General features: G+C 39.4%; 1 protein-coding gene across 1 annotated transcript in view; it reads right to left on the reverse strand.

The window, feature by feature from the left end:
- The window catches only part of SUSD1 (sushi domain containing 1), a 341,419-nt gene that overhangs the window by 173,175 nt on the left and 145,072 nt on the right, over positions 1 to 23,172 (reverse strand). The window contains exons 9-10 of the mRNA XM_043975620.1: positions 20,355 to 20,541; positions 8,206 to 8,300 (exon numbers count right to left, since the gene is read on the reverse strand). Coding sequence (XP_043831555.1) covers positions 8,206 to 8,300; positions 20,355 to 20,541 — 282 coding nt within the window. The remainder of the gene's footprint in view (positions 1 to 8,205; positions 8,301 to 20,354; positions 20,542 to 23,172) is intronic.

Below are 23,172 nucleotides of genomic sequence, written 5' to 3' on the forward strand. Positions count from 1 at the left end.
TAAGTATTAGAGAGTTGTCTGAGGGACTGCAGTTAAGTGACTTGCCTAGTAACCCTAGTAACAGTTAATGGCAGAAATCCCATTGAAATTCATGCCGCCTACTCTAGGCTCCCTCTTATAGTAACAGTAACAATACATTCTATCATCAAGAAAAATCACATCCACAAGAAAAAATTATACCATTATAAAGAGTAACAAAAGTATATTTATAATAACATGCACAAGGACTACAGTTACATATGAATAACAATAGCAACAAAACTCTACACAAAAATTGTCAGAAGGGTTAATAGCAGAAGTAAGATATTTCTATTGCTTTGTGAAAGCATAAATCTTTATTTTTACTAAGTATAGTTTGGATTTATGGTTTTATTTGGCATTTTATTTATCGTGTTTCCTATGTGTTAAGGCTAGAATTAAGTTTATGATTTTAAGAAAAAAATTCATTAAAAAATAAAGAAAACACAAGGATCTTCCTGTCACAAATTCACAAGGAGGTATCCTTCAAAACAAATTTTCACAAAAAATATAAACCAGAGAGAAGAGAAGGGAGAGAGTTTCCATTATGCCTTTTGGTCAGTTTCATAGGATCAAAGATATAGAATTAGAAGAAATCATGGAGATCATCAAATCAATCCCCTTATTTTATAACTGCAGAGACTGAAACACAGATAGGAAAAGTGTCTTGACCAAGTTCACACCGATAGATAAATACAAGTATAAAGTCAGGATTTGAATTCACATCCCCTGACACCAACTTGATTCCACTTCTATTATATCATGTTGCCTCACTAGTTCTGGGCCCTGGGCAAATAATTATTTCTATGTTATTTCATTTGAGACACTTTAGCCTTTCTCCTGTCATCTTAGTAACTTATCTTCCCCTCTTTAGGAATGACATTTCTGGGACTAGCACAAAAAACAATAATAGAAAAGTCTTTATGATTCCCATTTTTTTGAGATTTAATACCTTAATTTTTGATGTTTCGTGTAATCTTGCTCCTGCTGTCAATGATACATTCAATTATTTTGAATAAAAATTATTTTGGTTTTGAGAATATGTGGAAAATATCAGACAATTCAATACAATTCAATAGGTGCTTACCATGAAATGCTTTCTATGTGCTAGGCACTGTGCTAGGAAGGAGGGAAACAAGCCTTTATTAAGCACCTACTATGTGCCAGACACTGTGTGAAGCATTTTGAAAATAGCTCATTTGATCCTCACAACAACCCTGGGAGGGAAGTGCTATTATCCTCATTTTACACTGAGAAAACTGAGACAGAGAGAAGTTAAGTGAGTTGTCCAGGCTCACATAGCTACTAAAAGTCTGATAGCCGATTTGAACTCAGGTCTTCTTGACTCCAGGTACAGTGATCTATCCATTGTATCCATTGTAGCTGCCTCTGGACACCCAGAAAAATAGGAAAATGACTGTCCCCAACAGGTTGATATCCTACTGACAAACCCGGAGATAATTAATTGAAAATTAATAATAATTTTTAAATGGTTAATAATTAATAATAGTAAATAACTAAATTTGTAGAAACAAGTCTACAGGGATCCATTGCATGAAAAGAGGACCTATTTAAAAGATCGATTACAATCTGATTTTTAACATGTGACAGCCTTGCCCTCTAGTGGCCATCCCACAAAAAGTGCTCATCATCATAGCTAAGCTCTTCTCAATGAAGCTACTCTAAGATTTGAGTATAATACAAATTTAAAGGGAGAAGGCGCTTTTTAAAATCACCTCAAATAAAAATGTTTTTATTTTATTTTTTTGCGGGGCAATGGGGGTTAAGTGACTTGCCCAGTGTTACACAGCTAGTAAGTGTCAAATGTCTGAGGCCAGATTTGAACTCAGGTCCTCCTGAATCCAAGGCCAGTGCTTTATCCACTGCGCCACCTAGCTGCCCCCTATTATTATTTTAAGAAATAAAATAAAACTCATCGATCCCAAATATTGTAAGAACTATGCGTAATACACTTAAAGTCATTCCAAACAAATGAAAATTGAGGCTATACTTGAAGACACCTCACTCAAAGGAAAGAGACTGGCTAGAAGTTATCCTTATTGTGTCTGACAGGTGCTTCCTTGGGGTCCACTTGCCCACACCTTATAATCCCCTAGAACACGGTTTCTTAACCTGGGCTCCACGAACTTTTTTTTTTTTTTTTGAGGGGCAATGAGGGTTAAGTGATTTGCCCAGGGTCACACAGCTAGTATGTGTCAAGTGTCTGAGGCCGGATTTTGAACTCAGGTACTCCTGAATCCAGGGCTGGTGCTTTAACCACTGTTCCACTTAGCTGCCCTTCCATGAACTTTTTAAAAAATATTTTGATAGCTGTATTCCAATATAATTATTTCCCTTTGTAATCCCATATATTTTATTTGTTAGAAAATATAATTATGCAAATGGGTCCATAGACTTCATCAGACTGCCAAAGGAGTCCACTTCACACCCCCAAAGGATAAAAATACCTGCTTCCAAGAAAGTCTGTGGCCTACCTTCTTAAACTGTGGGTCACAACCCCTTTTGGGGTTGTGCAACTTAATGTGGGGGGTCAAGAAAAATTTGTCAACAATAAAAGGTTAGGGGCAGCTAGGTGGTGCAGTGGATAGAGCACCAGCCCTGGAATCAGGAAGACTTGAGTTCAAATCCAGCCTCAGACACTTGATACTTACTAGCTGTGTGACCCTGGGCAAGTCATTTAACCTCAATTGTCTCACCCCAAAAAAAACCCACCAATAAAAGGTTATATATACCTATGTTATATACTTATATACCTGGGGTCACATGAAAATTACTTGAGCAAAAAGGGGGTGCTAATAGAAAAAGTTTAAGAAGCCCTGGTCACAGAACAGAGTTTTAAAGACCTGAGTTCAAAGCTAGCTTAGACATTTCATAGCTGTGTGACACTGAACAAGTTGGTTAACTTCTCTCAGCCTTGGTTTCCTCATTTGTAAAAATGGGCATAATAATAATATTGGGTTGTTATAAGGATCCAAGGAAATAATATTAGTAAAGTGTTTTTCAAATCTTAAAAAGCAATATAAAGGCAAACTATTATCCATTTCACTTTGGGACAGTTCTAACTTTTAGAAAGAGGCAGCACAGAATAGTAAATAAGAAGTTGGCCTTTGAGTCAGGAACATCCAGGAAGATTAAAGTCCTGCCTCTGATAAATATCAGCCACTAACAATGAACACGTTTTGAAATTAAATTGTGGGATGATTTGCTAATCTGTATCAATGGAGGGAGTTTCCAGGTCAAGAATTCCTTACTTGAATGAAATCACAAATTCCAACCAGACTGTTAAGAAATTGTTTTTCATATTGATTGTATGCCTCAGTGACTTCAGCGTACTGACTCTTGCCTCTGGGCCCATGCGGAGCAAACCTAATCCATCTTCAGCAACAGCTCTTCTAATAGTGGAAGATGGCCACCATGGATCAGATGACCTTTGGAGTCATTTCCAGCTCTAACACTAATCATAGCTATGCCATGACCTTACTAAGCCTTCCCCCTTCTACAGGCTCATCTTCCTCAGGTCCTTCGATGCCACAATACCTAGTCCCTTCAAAAGAGATTGTCCTTTGTTGCACTCACTCCAGTTTGTCAACGTTCTTCCAAACGCATGGAGGCAACCATCATGGGTTTCAGAAGTAGATGCCATACTTCAGTAGTCTCTCCAGTCTGTTGCCTCCCTTGTTTTTTGTACACTATGCCTTTAGTCATGTACATCAAGACCTCATTGGCTTAACACTGAACTGATATTGAGCTTAAACTAATATTGACTTAAGCCTTTCACTCTAAATATGTCTCTTTTCAAAGACTAGGCTACACCCTACCAACACAACAACATTCTGCTTACCACCAATTACCAGTTGCTAGGCAGGTTATATAGACAAATACACAATGCTGAACAAAGGACCTGGAAGTTAATGAATGATTTTTAGTGGACAGGCATGTCAACTGCTTTGAAGTGCATTGTATTATTCCACTCTCTTCAAATCATGGTCACTGTAGCGTACCCCTAGTTCCTTCTCCCTCCTTTGTCAAGGAGCTATACACCTGATTCATGATCTTCCTCACCTCCTCAACTCTTGCCTTTAAAGTAAGAGACTTCAATATTTAGGGTGATGCTCCCTCAAACTCCCTAACCTCTCCATTTCTCAGTCTTACTTCTTCACTTCACCTCAGCTGTATATGGGAATGGATCTCACTAGGACTTGACTGAGTGTTCTAGTTCTTTAGTCAAAAACTCTGACTTTCCCCTACCTGACCATAACCTCCTATCTCTTCTTATGCCCCAAACTTCCTAACTGTACTCTGCCCTCATTGTGACTTCCAGTTCCTCGGGCCTCTGTCTTCACTTTTCTCCATTCCTAATCCCAACCAATTCAATTTTATACTGTCATCTACTCTTGGATCCCTTTCCCCAACCCCTTGTACTTTCAATGTTCATCCCTTGTCAAATCTCAGATCTGGATTAGATGGTTGCCACCATATTCCTTTTCTATTCCTACTCACATGCTGCTGAACAATGCTAGAGAAAGTCATACTTGTATTGACTAGTTATAACATAAATTCATTTTACCCAATTTTAACTGGGCCCTCACTGCAGCAAGTTAATCATTTTATTACTCTTTAATTGATTTCCTATCTCAGCCCACACAGAAGCTATTCTAAGCCTTAGCTCATCTCCAACACTTGCTCCTCCCTCTACCAAACAGAGAAGTTGAGTAGTATTTTGTCTCATTTAGCTAAGAAAACTGAAGCTATTAGCATTGAGCTCCCACTTCACCCCTTCTCTTCATCTCAAAACCCCTTGACATTATTCTCCACAGTCTCCTCCTTTTTTTAACCAGTGTCTGATGATAAGGTGGCATTTCTTCTTGCTAAAACCAACCCTGCCTCTCCCCAGAGGCAGCTAGGTGGCACAGTGGATAAAGTACTGAGCCTGGAGTTAAGACCTGAGTCCAAGTCCAGCTATATAGCCCAAGGCAAGTCACTTAACAGTCGTCTGCCTCAATTTCCTCAATTGTAAAATAGAGATAATGATAACACCTCCCTCAAGAGCTGTTCTGAGGATCAAATAAGATAATTTTGTAAAGTGCTTAGCCCAGTGCCTGACACATAGCAAATAGTTTTAAAATGTTTATTTCCTTCCTTCTGCCTGTCCACCTTGATCCCATCCCGTCCTTTCTTCTTTATCAAACTGTCCTCCTAATCATCCCTTCTCTTTCTCATCCTTTATTTAAGGTTCCATCCCTACTGCCTCTAAACATGCTAGTCTCCTCCATCTTTTTTTTTTTAATCCTTCAACAGACTTTACGATCCTCTCAAATTTTCATCTAAATATCTCTTCTCCCTTTTTTTTTTTCGGGGCAATGAGGGTTAAGTGAGTTGCCTAGGGTCACACAGCTAGTAAGTGTCAAGTATCTGAGTCCAGATTTGAACTCAGGTCCTGCTGAATCCAGGGCGAGTGTTTTATACACTGTGCCACCTAGCTGCCCCTTCTCCCTTGTTAAAAAACCAATCTCCTAGAAAAGCTATATACACACATTGCCTCAACTTCACTCACTCACTTCTCAGCTCTTTGAAATCTGGTTTTGACTTCGTCATTAGAATGACACTACTCTCTCTAAAATTCCCAGTGATCTCTTAATTGCCAAATCTGATGGTCTTTCCTCAGTTTCTTGACCTCTCTGCCACATTTAGCACTACTGATCACCTTATTTTCCAAAATACTATCTTCTGTTTGGGTTTTTGTGACACTACCCTATACTAGTTTTTTCCTAACTCTATGACCACTCCTCCTCAATCGCCTTTGCTGCCCATCATCTCTATAATGCCCCCCAACATCTGGGGCTTCTTATTTTTTCTCGGTACTCTCACAGTAACCTCAGAAGCTCCTATGGGTTTAATTATCATCCCTGTGCAGTGGACCCCCATACCTATATATTCAGAACCAGGCTCTCTCCTGAGTTTCATTCCTATCACCAATGGAACATTTGAAACTGGATGTCCCAGAGACGTTTCAAACTCAACATGACCGTAACATAATTCATTATCTTTCTCTCTAGAACCCAGCCTTCTCTCTGCCAAAGGTACCATCTTTCTTCCATATGTATTATCCTCAATTCTTCCCTCTCCCTCAACCCATATATCTAATCATTTGCCAAATATTACTTTTTCTACCATCACATCTCTCTCATTCATCTTTTTGCTCTTTACTCACATAGCCACCGTCTTAATTTGGGTGCTCGCAGAGAAGATTGCAACATCCTGATTGATCTCCCTGCCTCAGGTCTCTTCAGTGCATCCTACACACTGCTTCTGGAGAAATTGTCCTTAAGCATTGATCTAATCATACAACTATCTGGCTCAACAAACTCTAATGGCTCCCTAATTCCCCTAGGATGAGATCTAAACTCCTTTGTGTACTTCTAAAGGACTTCACAAACCTATCTTTCCAGCTTCATTGGATAATACTCCCCACCCTTCCCCTTACCCAACAGAGAGACCAATGAAACTGACCTCTCTGTTCCTCACACTCAGCATTCTACTATATTCATACTTTCGAACTGGATGTTCCCCATAGCTGGAAGGTACTCCCTCCTCACTTCTGCCTCATAGAATTCTCCTTTTCCTTCAAAATACAGATCAAGCACCATTTTCTACATGAAGCCCTTACTAACAGCAAGTATCCTCATTTTCTAACTTGTATTTACTTGTATTCATTCTCTTTATATTTATTCTGTACATACATATTATGCATATGCTCATGTATATGTATGTATGTTACTCATCTCCCTTTCTAATATAAGTAAGCTTCTTAAGAATAGGAATTATTGGGGCAGCTAGGTGGCATAGTGGATAGAGCACTGGCCCTGGAGTAAGGAGTACCTGAGTTCAAATCCAGCCTCAGACACTTAACACTTACTAGCTGTGTGACCCTGGGCAAGTCGCTTAACCCCAATTGCCATACTAAAAAAAAAAAAAAAGAATAGGAATTATTTCATTCTTGGTATTTTAGCCCCAGCACCTAACAAAGTGCCTAGGGAGTGCTTGTTGGTTGACTGACTGAATTCAAGAGATTGAAAAACAATACAGTGGAACAAGCTCTTACCCTTGCATAGCTGGGGCCTGAGTTGGTACATCAAGTCAATGGGGACTGGCAAAGATCTTTTTCATTATCCCCAACAAAACTCTAAATGTGCACTCTTTGGCACCATTTATATTTCGACTGCTTCTTCCTATATGCAACAACATAAGGGTCCATCCCTTTTTAATGAAATGATTCCTTGTTTTCTCATCAATTCTACATGAGATTTATGATTTTTTTAAAAAGGCAATTACGTGGGCATGTAATTCTTCAAGAAGTTACTTCAATTCCAAGTTCAGATGACTATTTTACAGGAAAATGAGTTATGATCACTCACATGAATATTCAAAAACCCAAAACAAAGAATGTAGGCTCAGAGCTACTGAAATAGGGGAAGGATCTGATTTCCTTGGGCGGAATTCCTATCTCCAAGGGAATAGGAAACTCCCTCACTTAGTCATTAAGTCTTAGGGGAATAAGTTATAGGAAATTGCCTGAGACACAATAAAAGTTAAGTAAGCTGTCCAAGGTCATGTAGTCAGAGACAGGATTTAAAGGCATGTCTTTCCGAATCCAAATCTATGCATGGTTCCACACTGTCTCTAAGCCCCGAAGCTATTATTTAGCTATGAATAGGCATATGCAATAGTACTCATAAAATATTTTGAGATGCTCAGTTCAAAGATTTTCTCCTTAAGGATAGGGACTGTATCTTATTTACTTTTTTTTTTTTTTGTGGGCCAATCGGGGTTAAGTGTCTTGCCCAAGGTCACACTGCTAGTAAGCGTCAAGTGTCTGAGGCCAGATTTGAACTCAAAAAGTATGAATATAGTAGAATGCTGAGTGTGAGGAACAGAGAGGTCAGTTTCATTGGTCTGAATCCAGGGCCAGTGCTCTATCCACTGTGCCACCTAGCTGCCCCTCTTATTTACTTTTGTATCTCCCTCATTATCTAGATATGACCCATAGTAGGCATCTAGTAACTATTTGTTTGAATGAATGAATGAATGAATGAATGAATGAATGAATGAATGAATGAATGAATGAATGACTTATTTTCCAGTTGGTTAAAAAGAAGACCATCTTACCTGGTACATTTGCTCTTCTGCAGCATCTCTAGGAAGCTTCTTCCATTTCAAACAAGTTTCATTAAACAGCAACACATCGAAGAATCCACCATCATCTGAATAGTGAAAAGAGAATACTTTTTTAAAAATCATCACTTTTACACAAACTATCAGAATCAAGTATTTTTCAAACCCATGGTCACCCTGGGGCAATGGGACAAGAATGTGGCACAGAAGCATGCCTCCTTTCATAGAGAAGTTCCATAAAACAAACCACTATCTGTCTACCATCCACAGTATGTCCTCCCAACTTTGATGCATAATTCCTTCAAATTTATATTGCTGCCACAGACCACATGTCTTTCTCTGCTTCCCAATAACTTGGGCTTGACCTGACATGGCCTCTGGTTTGCTTAATCATGTATCAAAGTGGAGACATGCCTCATTTTCCCCAAGGAGTTCTACTCTTGGACCCTGATGACTGCCTTTAATCATTATAACCTGGTGGCCCCATTTCCCCCTACATTCCAGGGCTCTCCTCTTACTTTGGATACAAAGACATAGAGGAGGGAAAAAAATTATCTGCATTATGACCAAAATGAAAACAAGTGACCAATAGTCAAAAGTGCATTTACTAGAACCCGCAGAATGGAATCATTTCAAATCTGTGGAATGATAGAAATGTCAGGTAATTGGGTGAGGTAGCAGATAAAGCACTGAATTTGGAGTCAAAAAGACCTGAATTTGAATCCTGCCTGACACTTCAATCAATTAATCAATAATCATTTATTAAATGCCCACCATGCTAAGTGCCAGGAATATAAAAAGAGGCAAATGACAGTCCCTGCCCTGAAGGAGCTCACAATCTAAGGGGGAGACAACGTGCAAACAAATATGTGCAAACAAACTACATACAAAATAAATAGGAAACAATTAACCAAGGAAAGGCACTGGAATTAGGAGGGGTTGGAGAAGGCTTCCTGTGGCAGGTGGGATTTCAGTTGGAATTTAAAGGAAGGCCCTAGGAGGGAGAATGTTCCAGACATGTGGGACAGCCCGGAGGCAAGAGATTCTATCTCCTGAGTCTTGTTTGTGGAACAGCCAGGAGGCTAGTGTCACTGGATCAAAGAGTACTTGTCAGACAGTAAAGTATAAAAAAACTGGAAAAGTAGGAGGGGACTAGACCATGAAGGGTTTTGAATGCCAAACAGGGCATTTTGTATTTGATCCTGGAGGCAATAGGGAGCTAGTAGAGTTTACTGAGTGACGTGATCAGACCTCAGTTTTAGGAAAATCACTTTAGTAGCTGAATGGAGGATGAATTAGAATAGGGAGAGATTTGAGACAGGCAGACCCACCAGGAGGCTATTGAAATAGATGTAAGGGGTTGAAGGCTAACAGTCTAGCAGTCTCAGAGGAGAGAATGGAGTATATTCAGGAGATGTGGAAAAGGTGAAATCAAAAGGCCCTGGCAACAGTTTGGATATGGGGGTCCCCCCCACAATAGTGAAGAGTCTGGGATGACTCTTAGGTTTCAAGTCTGAGGGACTGGGAAGATGGTGTTACCCTCTACAGTAACAGGAACTTGGAAGGAAGGGAGAGTTTGGGGGACAGGAAATAATGAATTCTCCCTAGTTGTGTTACCCTAAGCAAGTCACAATTTCTCAGCCTCAATTTCCTAATCTATAAAACAAAAAGGTAATAATAGTTACAACACCTGCTTTTGGGGGGTTGTTGTCAAGGTCGATTGAGAATGTATGTAAAGTGATTCACAAACCTTAAGATGCAATATCAAATGTGAATTATTATTATTATTATTATTATTATTATTATAGAGACAATGAAGAGAGGTTCTTTTCCCAGGCAGAGTATGACTCAGGAACCACTCAGCGGCGCACTGTGGAAGTAAATCAAGATGAAGACAGACCTGGTTTCAGACACAGCATGGAAAAAGTCATTTTATGCCTCCTACTTGTCTTGTACTCCCTTTGAATGCTCCATTTTCTTTTCTTTGAGTAGGCAGAACATGGTGCCTGAGTGATGAATCAGAGCAAGGCTGCCACAAAAAACAGCTCTGCAGAGCCCAGCAGTCACACAGCTAATGCTAACACTGAAGCAAATTTTATAACAAAAGAACATCACATTTTCTTCCCCAAGGAGAAAACACTTAAATTTCAGCCATAGACAAAAACCAATATTTTACCCAACACCCTGTGTGTTTAGGAAAGGTCTAGATAGGACTTTGATCTATCCATTCTATTCCTTCCATTTATTCTGAGAGAGAGAGAGAGAGAGAGAGAGAGAGAGAGAGAGAGAGAGAGAGAGAGAGAGAATAATGACAACAGTAAATCATTCTAGAGACAGACTTGTCTACAGAATTTTAAATGTCACTAACATGTGGTGCAAGACATTTGCTTAGCTGAAAAGCAACCATCACAGAGAAAAGTAAAAGGATAATTAAAAGAAAAAACAAATCTCAAAAAGTGCAAGTTTTCTTCTATGTCCTTACAACTTTAACACTTTAAACAGTGGTTTAAAAAAATGATAAATAAAATGTTTTAGAACCTATACTCAAGGGTTATCCTTATCTGTCCCATCATAACTCATTCATTTCAAACAATATACTCTTTTCAACTTCAAAATTGGAATATTACCCAAAATGCCCTAAGCAAAATTGAAATCTACCCTAACCAAGAAAAAGTTCCTTATTTTTCCATGTATCTACCCAAAGCTCACTTGAACATTTTTTGTTCTTTTATTCTTTCTTCCACTTCTCTCTAGAGAATTTTCTTCTCTCCTTTATTTTTCCTGTTGACTACTTATATTACTTTTCTAGATAATTCATTTATCATATCATTCCTGTTTCAAAAGTATTACTCTTTTGCTTGTCCCCTCCCACAATCTTACTCCTTTATAACTTCTCCATTTTTTCCTTTCCTGTCTCATAATCCTAAACTACTATAAGTCTCCAGAATTCCAACCTCTCCAAACTAATGGCTTCCCAAATGTTGTTATCACTGACCTTCCTAAAATGTGTTTGTGAATCTCTTCTCTCTTCCCATAGCTAGCACTGAACTGTCAGAAAAACAAGACAGCCTAAAACCTAGAACCCCAAAACTAACTTCCAAACAGACATTACTACCCTATAATCCAACAATGGAAAAACTATCAAAGTAGCATGGCATTTTGGTAGATCGTGAGAACAAACCCCCCTTTTTTTTGCTGTCTTCTTAATGATCAAACTCAATTTATACCCAATATACAGAAGACTGAGGGAAGTGAGAGGGTAAAGAAGTTCTCTCTAAACCAAAATAATCCTAGCAGTATTGTTCATAATTGTAAAAACCTGGAAATAATCCAATTTCCAATGACTGGGAAATGGCTGAACAAATTATGTGCATGATACTAATGAAACACCATTACACCACAAGAAATGAGAAATATGGGTATAAGGAGGGTGAATCATGTGAATTCTTCATGAAACTGAAGAACTCTCCAAACATCCTGATAAAATGATAGAATAGCCTGGAAGAAATTTAATAAGTTTACAATCAGAGTGATGAGGTTACAGAGTATGGACCATTATTTTGAAGACAATTTATAGGATACAGTGCTTAGCTGACTGAAGAGTAGCCACTTCTTCTCCTCGTCTACATTGGGCAAGCTGATCCAACTCTCCGTAGCTTAAATATTGAACACTTTCTCCAGCTATGTGTTCTTCCAAAGTGAAGCAAAAAAGTGAGAATGCCTCCCCCTCCCCCCAACTTTACCCCACCAGAATCAGCACTTAACAGTAACTTAACAGAAGCCCATAGCAATGGGAGATGTGTTTGAATGAGACTTGAGAAAGGAGTTCAAATATACTCTTCCTAAACTTCAACCTCGTGTGTGTGTGTGTGTGTGTGTGTGTGTGTGTGTGTGTGTGTGTGTGTGTGGTGGGGACGAGAAGGGGGAGATGGATTCCCTATGAATTTTTATCTCAGAATCTAGCCTTTGAGGAGGGAGGAGAGATTGACTGGGAAGCACCAACTTTGATAGTTGTCTCATGGCTAACCCTAAGTTAAATTTGAGCACTGGACCCAAATTCTATACTGCAGAGAATAAGACAGTCTACATGGTTCCCGTATTACATTCTACTTGGAGAGCAGAGCCAGCAAGTTACTTGGACATTGTAGTTCCAGCAAAAAGGGAATCTGCTTGTTCATTAAGCTCCAAAGCATGTTTAACTTTCAGTGGGAGTCTAACTACGGAGTGATACTAGCAATTCTACTGGCAAAAATAACAAAAGGGGGACGGCTAGGTGACACAGTGGATAAAGCACCGGCCCTGGATTCAGGAGTACCTGAGTTCAAATCCGGCCTCAGACACTTGACACTTACTAGCTGTGTGACCTTGGGCAAGTCATTTAACCCCTAGTGCCCCGCCAAAAATAAATAAATAAATAACAAAAGGTTCCCAAACAACAATCCCAAGTTCAGCTCTTTTGAAGGAAGGGAGCTAATGAGTTAAGTGAATGTTTTATGCTTCTGTTATTTGTTCCTGGGCTCTCATGAATCCTTGGGATTTTATGTATTTTCTTTAGGGTGAAATATAGGCTGTCCCATAGTCCATAATTATATTTTCTATTGAATACCTGCACAGGATTTGGAAATACTGCCACCCACCTTTGAGACATGCTAGGCACGGCTGTATCTAGGTTTTCTCTCAAAGACTCTCCTGGATGATCCAGGTTGATGTAGCAGACCAAAAGGAAAGAATCTGACCATTTGGGGTGGAGCTCCCAGGCTGAAGATCAGTCCATATGAGCCTAGAGTCTCCCTCGGGGTGTAGATGGGTTATATGAATAATACCAGAAAAAAAAAAAAGACTTATATGAGGTGATGCAGAGTGAAGAGAGTAAGGACAATATAACCATATGCACTGACTACATCTATAGAAACAACAATAATAACAACAATAAATTCAAAGGGGGAAAAAATCACATAAGAAAAAGAAAATTCAGAAGGGGACATAGAAACAAACAAGATAATTTAGGCAGATTGCTTTGGAAAAATACTGGATCTGGACTGAGACAACTTGTTTTGTTTTGGTTTGTTTTTTAAATCCTGTCTCTCTTGCTTTTTACCTGTGTGACCTGAGATGAGTTTCTTTCTCTAGGCCTCAGTTTCTTCATTTGTAAAATAAGGAGACTGGGCTAGATGACTTCTAAAGTTTTTCAGTCTCTAAGCTTAGGATCCTAAAGTATTACCCTAGAAGTAGTCCTAAGGAGTTGGGAATGGTTTCTTGCAGTAAAGCTCATGAGGCTGCACCAGTGCACTTTCCCCTCCATGATTATCAGTTGTTATCAATTTGTCAGCCAGAATTAATTAGATTTTACAAAGCAAAGCTTTTAGTTATAGTGAGAGTTGTTGAAACAAAATATTACCCCCAAAACACCATGACAGAATCTCTCTCCCTAGAACATTCAGAGTCTTGGAGAAAGTGCTGAGAGAGTGCAGGTGGCAAAGAGATAAGCAAGCCCTGGTTGTCCCATGTCCTTTCCTCCCCTTTGTGAGGTCCTCACAAAGTTCCCCTTAAGTATGGAGCAGATTTTTGGTTGGGTTCATCATAGACCCTTGAATCTGCTTTTCTTATCCTGGCCAGTCTGTTCCCACCTCCCAGTACAGACACTGCTGCCAGAAACTGCTGTCTCAAGGACACTGCTAAGAAGTAAATAAGCCACTCCAAACACTCCGATCCTCCCAATTTCACAAGGTTCTCCTCTGATCAAAAGAGAAGACCAAGGACAAAGCTTTGGCCAAGTCACTCTCTTCCCCTGCCCTCCCCCAAGTGACTCCTCCCAGGCATGGTTGGAGTGGTTTCTACCACTAAGCTGATAGATGATTAAATCCCTGGGTTCTGAACTGGCTCACTATTTTACAGATAATCCAAAGAGCATGACCAACTTTTCTCAACCAATTTAAACACTCTACCTGTGTGATGTCACTCTAGTTTATTCAGTAACTTTCAAGGATATCTAAATTGACCAAAGACATTTTCATATTTAATCTAAAAATTATGACTGATAGATTCAATAGAGATGTGCTCTCACCTAATAAATCTATCAGGTCAGAAAAGTTTTCAGTTATTTTAAGGGGTATATAGGCGATCTGATTGATTCAGTTCAAATACACACACACACACATACACACAATTTTAAATAAATGTTTGTTGATGATCCCGGCTCTAAATCTATGATCCTCCGAAATGGAGAGAAGGAAGGGAGGAACAAGGAAAGCTTTTGTTGTTGTTCAGTCTTTTCAGTTGTGTCTGACCCTTTGTGACCCCATTTGGGGGTTTTGGGGCAAAGATACTAGAGTGGTATGCCATTTCCTTCTCCAGCTCATTTCACAGATAAGGAAACTGAGGCAAGTGACTTGCCCAGGGTCACAGTTAGTAAGTGTCTGAAGCCAGATTTGAATTCAGAAAGATTAGTCTTCCTGACTCCAGAGCTGGCACTCTATCCACTCTGACACCTAGCTTGCCCAGTGCCACCTGCTTGGAAGACTTTAATTCAAGGACTAGAACCTCCTAACTAGATAGACTTCAGAAGATGCTTATGGTCTCGTCTCTGTACTCCTATAGAATTTCTCACTGTTGTTGTTTGTCTTTTGTTTTCAAATGACATCACAGGGTTCCTGAATTGGATTTAAGTAAGGCAGAGTTGCACAAAGTCATCAGCCTCACTCTCTCTTCCAGGGTCGTTGAAGTCCAATGGCAAGATAAAAGTCAGGACAACTGTTGATTGCCCAGGATGCAGTAAGTGACCTTGATGTCTTTGATGTCTGACCAAGCTCTTCATCTGCCTTCATGGCCATTGGAACAAATTGTTCTCATCCACCCTTTCCACTGGGAGAATTCTTCACACACTTTCGGGAAAGTTGGGGGTTGGGTGTCTACCCCACGCAGGTGAAGGCTTCCTGTAGAATTCCATTTAATCCCTGAATAAATCTGCACTTAAGCAATGACACCTTCAGGAATTGAAAGTCCAATTCCCCACTGTGGTTTGATATATTGTTTAAAAGATTTAACAGGAAAAAAAATGGGTCTTGCTTATTCACACTCCTGCTACTACCTCCCCCCCCCCAAAAAAAAATTACTCTCAGGAAAGGTGTCAAACACACAGCTGGTGTCAGCCAAAAATCATTCCCTGAGTATGTCTCAAACCAGATTGAAATGTAGTTCCTACTTGATTTTAATGTGTTGATACATTAATTTTTTTTTTGCAGGGCAATGAGGGTTAAGTGACTTGCCCAGGGTCACATAGCTAGTAAGTGTCAAGTGTCTGAGGCCGGATTTGAACTCAGGTACTCCTGAATCCAGGGCCGGTGCTTTTACCACTGCGCCATCTAGCTGCCCCTGTATTAATTTTTTTAAAAAGAAATATATAAACATGTGTGGCTTTCCAAGTTAATATACAGCCATACAGCCTGCAGGGATCCATCCAGACAGTTTAGTGCCACAACCCTCCCTTTCTATTTGAGTTTTTCACCACTGCTCTAAGGGGAAGTTTTAGCCATTTAGCAAACAGCCTAATTAAGCATCATTTAGGATCAGTAATTTATGATTCAAAAGATATTGTCCTTTTTTTGGACAGAAAAATTATGGCAATCCACAGTACTACAGTCAAGGAGCACAAGGAAAGACTAATCCTAAAATGAAAGATTTAAAGCTAGAAAAGACATCAGTCACTATCTAGTCCAAAGCTTCTTAAACTGTGGGTCACAACCCCATATAGGATCATGTAACTGAATGTGGGGGGGGGGTGTCATGAAATATTTGGCATGAGTAAAAGGTTACATATAGGTCTAAAATAGGTATTTTACATACCTATATACTCGGGGTCACGTAAAAATTTATTGGGAGAAAAGGGGTCACAAGTGGAAAAAGTTTAAGAAGCCGTGATCTAGTCTAAATGCCTTATTTTATAGATGAGAAAAATGAGACTCAGAAGAAGTGACTTGCCCGAGGTCACTTAAATAATTAGTATAGGAGCCAGGATTTGGATCCTCTAACCCTTGATCCAGAGTCCTATCCACAGAACCACACAGCCTCTCCAAGATAACACAGCTCTTCCACAGTCTACTCCACACACTGAGCTGATGAAAAGTTTGGTTATCAGATAAACCTGGTTTCCCTGGCCCATCTATAATATATGTGCCTGGCCCACAGGAGCCACTTAATGACTTCTTGTTGGCTGATTGAATGGAAACTATGCTAGGCAAAGAGAAGCTCCTTGAAGAGTCATAAAACTATAGATGTTCCGAGCTGGAAGAGACTTCATGGATCATCTAATCCAGCCCATTAGTTTGAAAACTGGAACCCAAAGAGTACAAGTGACTTGCCCAAGGCCATAAATATACAGTGACAGATGCAGAACTAGAATCCCACATTTTTGGATTTCAAGTCCAGGGACTGTCACATAACAGCATGCTGAACACTTAAAAAAAAGTAGAGTCCAAGTAGAGCAGAACTTCAATACAATATACGGATGTGCTGGTATATGTTTAACAACTGGCTCTCTATTTTTTAATATATACATATATATATACACACACACCACACACATTTTTAAGTTTAATCTACATGAACATTTTCTCCATCACTTTCTTTTTTCCCCCTTGTAAGGAATTGGAGATAAGTGACTCACACAGCTAGTGAGTGTCAGAGACCAGATTCAAACTCAGGTCCTCCTGACTCTGGAACTGGTATTCTGTCCACTGCAACATCTAGTTGCCCCCATCATTTTTTAAGCCTAGACCAGAGGTATCAAGCACACTGCCTGCAACACTGTCAAAGGCAGTCAAACTAGAATGAAATTGGGAAATATTTAACAAAATAAAGATATAATAAAACATGGATAATATTAATGGGTATATAGCTCACAGGGGCCCTTATGGACATTCTGATGTCCCCCGCTTCTATACCAATTTGATATTACTGATCTAGATAATCAACAAAATAATAAGTCAAGCCCTATTCTGCATCTTTGGCAATTTCCAAGTTGTGAAATGCTCACAATGGAAATTTAACAATCGGTTTTTGAGAACCCAAACAAGCTGGATCCAAAACACCCCTGCATACCTAATAATTGTAAATATTAAATAATAGACTATAAGCTTCTTGAGGACAGGGACTATTCCTTCTTATCTTTGTACCCCAAGCGTCCTAGCTCAGGGCTTGGCACGTAGTAAATGTGCAATAATTGTTTGTTAAATTGAATTAAATATGGGGCAGCTAGGTGGAGCAGTGGATAAAGCACCGGCCCTGGATTCAAGAGGACCTGAGTTCAAATCTGGCCTCAGACACTTGACACTTACTAGCTACGTGACCCTGGGCAAGTCACTTAACCCTCATTGCCCTGCAAAAAAAAAAAAACTGAATTAAATATAATACAAGCATATGCCTACCCTCAAAATAAAACAAACCCTTGACCTCAATACATGAGGTGTTCATGGTGAGAATGAGCAGGCAGCAACATATAACAAATAAGGAATTTCAAAGAAAAACCAGAGTTAATGATGTCATCAGGGATATGTGTGCATTAAGATGAGTGCAGAATAACAGAAAGACAGCCAAGTTGCTCCACTTGTATCCTGATGATGTCAGGAGAAATATAGGAATGGCCCCCAGTGAGTTGGGAAAACTGTCTATTTTTAGGAGCACAATAACCAACAGCCACCTGGAAGGGCAGGCAAAGATTGGTTGCAACTGGCATCACTGGAAGAACCATATAAATCGATGAGATCATAGATTCATCTGAGTACCCAAATATCAATAAAGTACCGTGCAACAGAATCAGGTTTGGTTTAGTTTTAGATTTGGTACAAAGGGTAAGTTTCACATGGGGCTAGGAAGAATATATGATTCTAATAGAAAATGTGAGGAGGAAAAATATGTACTTGGCCCTTTTACATGTCTATTTAGAACGAGGCTCTAATTTGTGGGCTACAGGGAACAATCTGACTATGGTTGGGAGAAAGAAATTACCTTTTTACAAGGAACTGTAAAAGAAATGAACAGTTTCTGTGAGCAAAGAGAGGACCTACAGGCAAGACTGGTCAATCTTAATTCAATATAATTTAGAAGAAGCACCCATCTATATCAGTTAAGTGGTCATTTAGCAAAAAAATGATTTGGTGAGAACACTGAGTATCTGTTCTATCGACCTAGAGAGTGGCAATTGGATTTGTATTCAAAGATGGACAAAAGGGGACATGATGGCAGTCAGGATTTTTTTTTAGTTAATTGGGAGGCAGGGAGAGAGATCAGAACTGGGTTCAACTCTTGTCTGGAAACACACACACACACACACACACACACACACACACACACACACGCACATCTCACTCATTTAGATCAGAGCCTTGCTGATAACTTTTAGTCTTCAAAAGTTGCCCTGCCCAAGCTTACAAAATTAGTGTTTACCAGAGATAGAATTTAAACTCAGATCCTCTTGAGTGCAAAGCTAACTTATTATCCATTATGCAAGGTTCTTTCTCTGTCAGCAGTTAAGTCAAGATGACCTGAGTTCAAATCCTACCTAAGACACTCAGCAGCTATGTGGCCCTGAGAAAGCCACTTATCCTGTCTGCCTCAGATCAAACTGTAAAATGGGGAGCTAGTTAGAAGAGTAGATGCAGGATTGAGCCTGGAGTCAGGAAGATGAGTCTTCCTGAGTTCAAATCTGGCTTTAGACACTAGCTGTCTGACCCTTGGCAAGTCACTCCAGTATCTTTGCTGAGAAAACTTCTTTGTGACTCCATTGAGGGTTTTCTTGGTAGAAGATAATAACAATAAAATGAGGATAATAATAGCACTTACCTTCCAGGCATGTTGTATAAAATAACATTTGTAAAGCACCTAGTGCAATAAACAGCATTCACTAGGTACTTTATAAATGCTAATTATCATCATCATCACCACCACCACCATTAGTGATTATATATTATAGCATTTTTTAAAAAAAAGGTCTCTAGCCCACAAGTCTTATTCATTTTGCATATTACCTTTACCCACATTCTGCAACATGCTTCTAAGTAGTTTGTATTTTGTCTATAAATCCAGAGCTCTGTCCTTTTGACAATATCCCAATGCCATTGTTCATTTAGGACTCACAACTATTCGGGTTCGTTAAGCACCTCAAGGCAGCAAAAGCTAATGGCTAAGAGGTGTGTGTGTGTGTCTGTGTCTGTGTGTGTACATATATATATACATATATATATATATATATACATGCATGCACACACACACACACATATATCTTTTTTTTTATGGTAAGACAATTGGGGTTAAGTGACTTGCCCAGGGTCACACAGCTAGTATATGTCAAGTGTCTGAGGCCAGATTTGAACTCAGGTATTCCTGACTCCAGGGCCAGTGCTCTATCCACTGTGCCACCTAGCTGCCCCAACACACACATATATCTTAAGCTGGGACTTTTAATTTTCACTTCTGAACAAAAGAAAATTACATTCTATCGGTTAATCAGCAAGCCAATAAACATTTATTAAGCACCTACTATGTGCTAGGCACTGTGCTAAGCACTAGATATACAAAGAAAGGCAAAAGACAGATCCTGCTTTCAAGAAGCTCACAGTCTAATGTGGAAGAAAACATGCAAACGATTATGTACAAACAAGAGATATACAGGAGAAATTGGAGAAAATTAACATAATTAAGAGGAACTAGAATTAAGAGGAATTGAGAAAGACTTCCTGTAAAAAAGAATTTTAGCTGACACTTGAAGAAAGCCAGAGAAGCCAAGAGGCAGAGGTGAAAAGGGAGAACACAAATGGTTTTACCAGTATAAATGAAATCCTATCCCCTCAAATCAAAATTATAAAGGGCTTCTGCTGCATCTTACAGAGCTCCCAAAAGTCCATGTGTCCATCAATTGAGGTTTATCCATTTCACCTGGATTTCACCTCCATCCTCATTGCTCTTCTACCTTCCTACATCCTAGTGAAGTTTCCTGCTTCCCAATGAGTTCTAAAGCTGTGTCGTCTACCATCTGGTTAGTCAAGAAGCCATCTCCCAACCCAGACACTGTAGGAGCTTCCCTACATTAGCCTACTTTCATAGAATATGATTCAAGGGTCATCCGTTAACAAGATTTCACTATCACCTACCAGCTGTTTGGATCCTGGCAGTTACAGGCTCAGAGAGCCTAGGAAAGGTGATCTTAATGGTCAGGGTATAGTTGGTACCCTTATGCAGATTTAGGCAGACCTCAGGTTCTTGAGCACTTGTGGTAAAGTTCAACAAGTCCTCATGGAGAAACTCTGTCTGGTGCTGTTGCTGCTCTTTAACGTGTATCTGTGGTAGGAGAAGAGGCGAACTGTCAGTGTGTTGGATGAAAAGAGATCACAGAAGCTTTTTTTTTTCTTTAACTCGAACTCCTTCCCTCTCCACCCCACCCCCCAAACCTCCTTCCACACCAAGTTGAAGGAGACAGGTCATGAATGAATACGTCACCAAGGTATCCAGGTATGTGACAATAGGATCTCATACAGGGATTGGGAAAATGCTCAATGCTTATGAATTTGGTATTGACGACAAATCACCTAGTACTAGAGGGCTAATGGGGCCCTTTCTGTGTAGCTAACCCTCCTCTTTCAAACAAAAGAGAGCTCACAGTAAAGACCTTTACTACTGTTCTATAGCTGGCTACCAGCAAGTTAAAAAGCAAGCTATTCTAACTTCCGGTTTTCATTTGGGGTTGTGTGGCATATGATCTCAGAAATAAATATTAATGAAAATACTAAAATACAAACAAAAAAATCTCTTCTTTAACTGAGTATGTGCTTGAGGAAAAGAAGTAGGAGAGGGGCAGCTAGGTGGTGCAGTGGATAGAGCACCAGCCCTGGAATCAGGAGTACCTGAGTTCAAATCCAGCCTCAAACACTTAATACTTACTAGCTGTGTGACCCTGGGCAAGTCACTTAACCCCAATTGCCTCACTGAAAAAAAAAAAAAGAAAGAAAGAAAGAAAAGAAAAGATGTAGGAGAATAAATATATTGTTGTTGGTCAGTTTTTTTCAGTTGTGTCAGACTCTTCCTGACGACATTTGAGGTTTTCTTGAGAGATAGTAGGGAGGTTTGCCATTTCCTTCTCCAGCTCATTTTACAGACAAGGAAACTGAAGCAAACAAGGTAAGTGACTTATCCGCAGTCACACAGCTAGTAAGTGTCTCAGGCCAGATTTGACCTCAGGACTTCCTGACTCCAAGCCCAGCACTCTATCCACTCTGCCCAACAAATATAATACTGTTTTTCAAAAACAGTTTAAGTAACAATTCAACTGAGCATCATTTTTTAAAAATTAGTAACAAATACAATACTAATTTTTTTTAACCATTAAAGTAACAGTTTAGGGGCAGCTAGGTGGCACAGAGGATAAAGCACAGGCCCTGGATTCAGGAGGGCCTGAGTTCAAATCCAGCCTCAAACACTTGACTCTTACTTACTGTATGACCCCGGGCAAGTCACTTAACCCTCACTGCCCTGCAAAAAAAAAAAAAGAAAAGAAAAAAAGAAATAAACAGTTTAACTGAGTGACAGTTTAAAAATCGGTAACAAATATAATACAAATTTTTAACTGTTAAAGTAACACCTTAACTGAGCAACAGTTTAAAAAATCAGTAACAAATATAATACTAATTTTTTTCCCCAAACTGTTGTTCATGTTTTAAAATTTGCAATAGAAGCTTGGCATGGTTACCCATGCCTATAATCCCTGCAACTGGAGAAGCCTAAGGCTATTTCATCATGAGCTCAGGAGTGCTGAGTTGAACTAGGGCTAAAGTCAATCAAATGTCTGCATTGAGTCTGGCACAGATGCGGTGAGCCCACCCCACACCCCTGCCAGGAGCATGGAGCCACAAAGCTACCAAAGGAGGGGAAAAGCAGTAAAGTTTGGGAAATGGAGCAGGTCAAAGTTTCTGAGCTGATTCATAGTGGGATCAGGCTATTGTACTTCCAGCCTGGCCAAGAGAGGGAGGCCCAGCCTTAAAATAAATAAATGAATCAATCAATAAATGAGAAAATAAATATTTTAAATATTTTAATAATATTTAACTTTAATAATATTAAAATAAAAATTTCAATACAAACTGACATATGGATTCCCTATATTGATGATTCATTTTTAACAGGAGGCCTTTCCTGAATCCCTCAGTTATTAGAATTGAATTCTGTGCAGACTAAACTGTAGCCATCTTCAGTCGTATTTAGTCCTTCATGGATAGTCTTCAAAGGAACCTTCCTCATCAACATCTTTCTTCTCTACATTTCATAGGATCATATATTTGGAGCTATAATCATCATCAAACACATCTAGATACATATAAAGGAGTGGGGGGAGGATGTTTCACTTGAATAGATCAATCAAATCACGTCCACCAAATTTAAAGTAACTGCCAAGCTGCTGAGCTTTGATATATTTATCAGCTGAACAGACTTCTCTATTGGAAAAATGCCCTTGATCCTTAGATGTCCTTGAAAGCCCTACTCCATTCCTTTTCATAGTATATCTACTTCTTCTTGTTCAATTGTTTTCCAGTCACATACTATTCATAACCCCATTTAGGGTTTTCTTGGCAAAGGTACTGGAGTAGTTTTGCCATTTCTTTTTCTAGCTCATTTTGGAGGAAACTGAGGCAAACAACCTTAAGTGACTTGCCCCAGGGTAAACAACTAGTAAGTGTCGGAGGATCTGAACTTGGGTCTTCCTGACTCCAGGCCAGGTGCTCTACCCACTGCACCACTTCTCTGCCTATGTATCTACTTATGTGTGTGCATATTGTTTCTCTTTGATAGAACAGAAACCCTGTGAGGGAAGGGACTGTTTTGGTTGTGCATCAACAGTGCCTAACATATGGTAGACATTTAACAAATGTTTGTTAAATTAATAGAGATAAGAACTGGGCCTATGATTTCATTAGTACC

The sequence above is a fragment of the Dromiciops gliroides genome, chromosome 1 (assembly GCF_019393635.1).
Source record: "Dromiciops gliroides isolate mDroGli1 chromosome 1, mDroGli1.pri, whole genome shotgun sequence".
Classification (NCBI taxonomy): domain Eukaryota; kingdom Metazoa; phylum Chordata; class Mammalia; order Microbiotheria; family Microbiotheriidae; genus Dromiciops; species Dromiciops gliroides.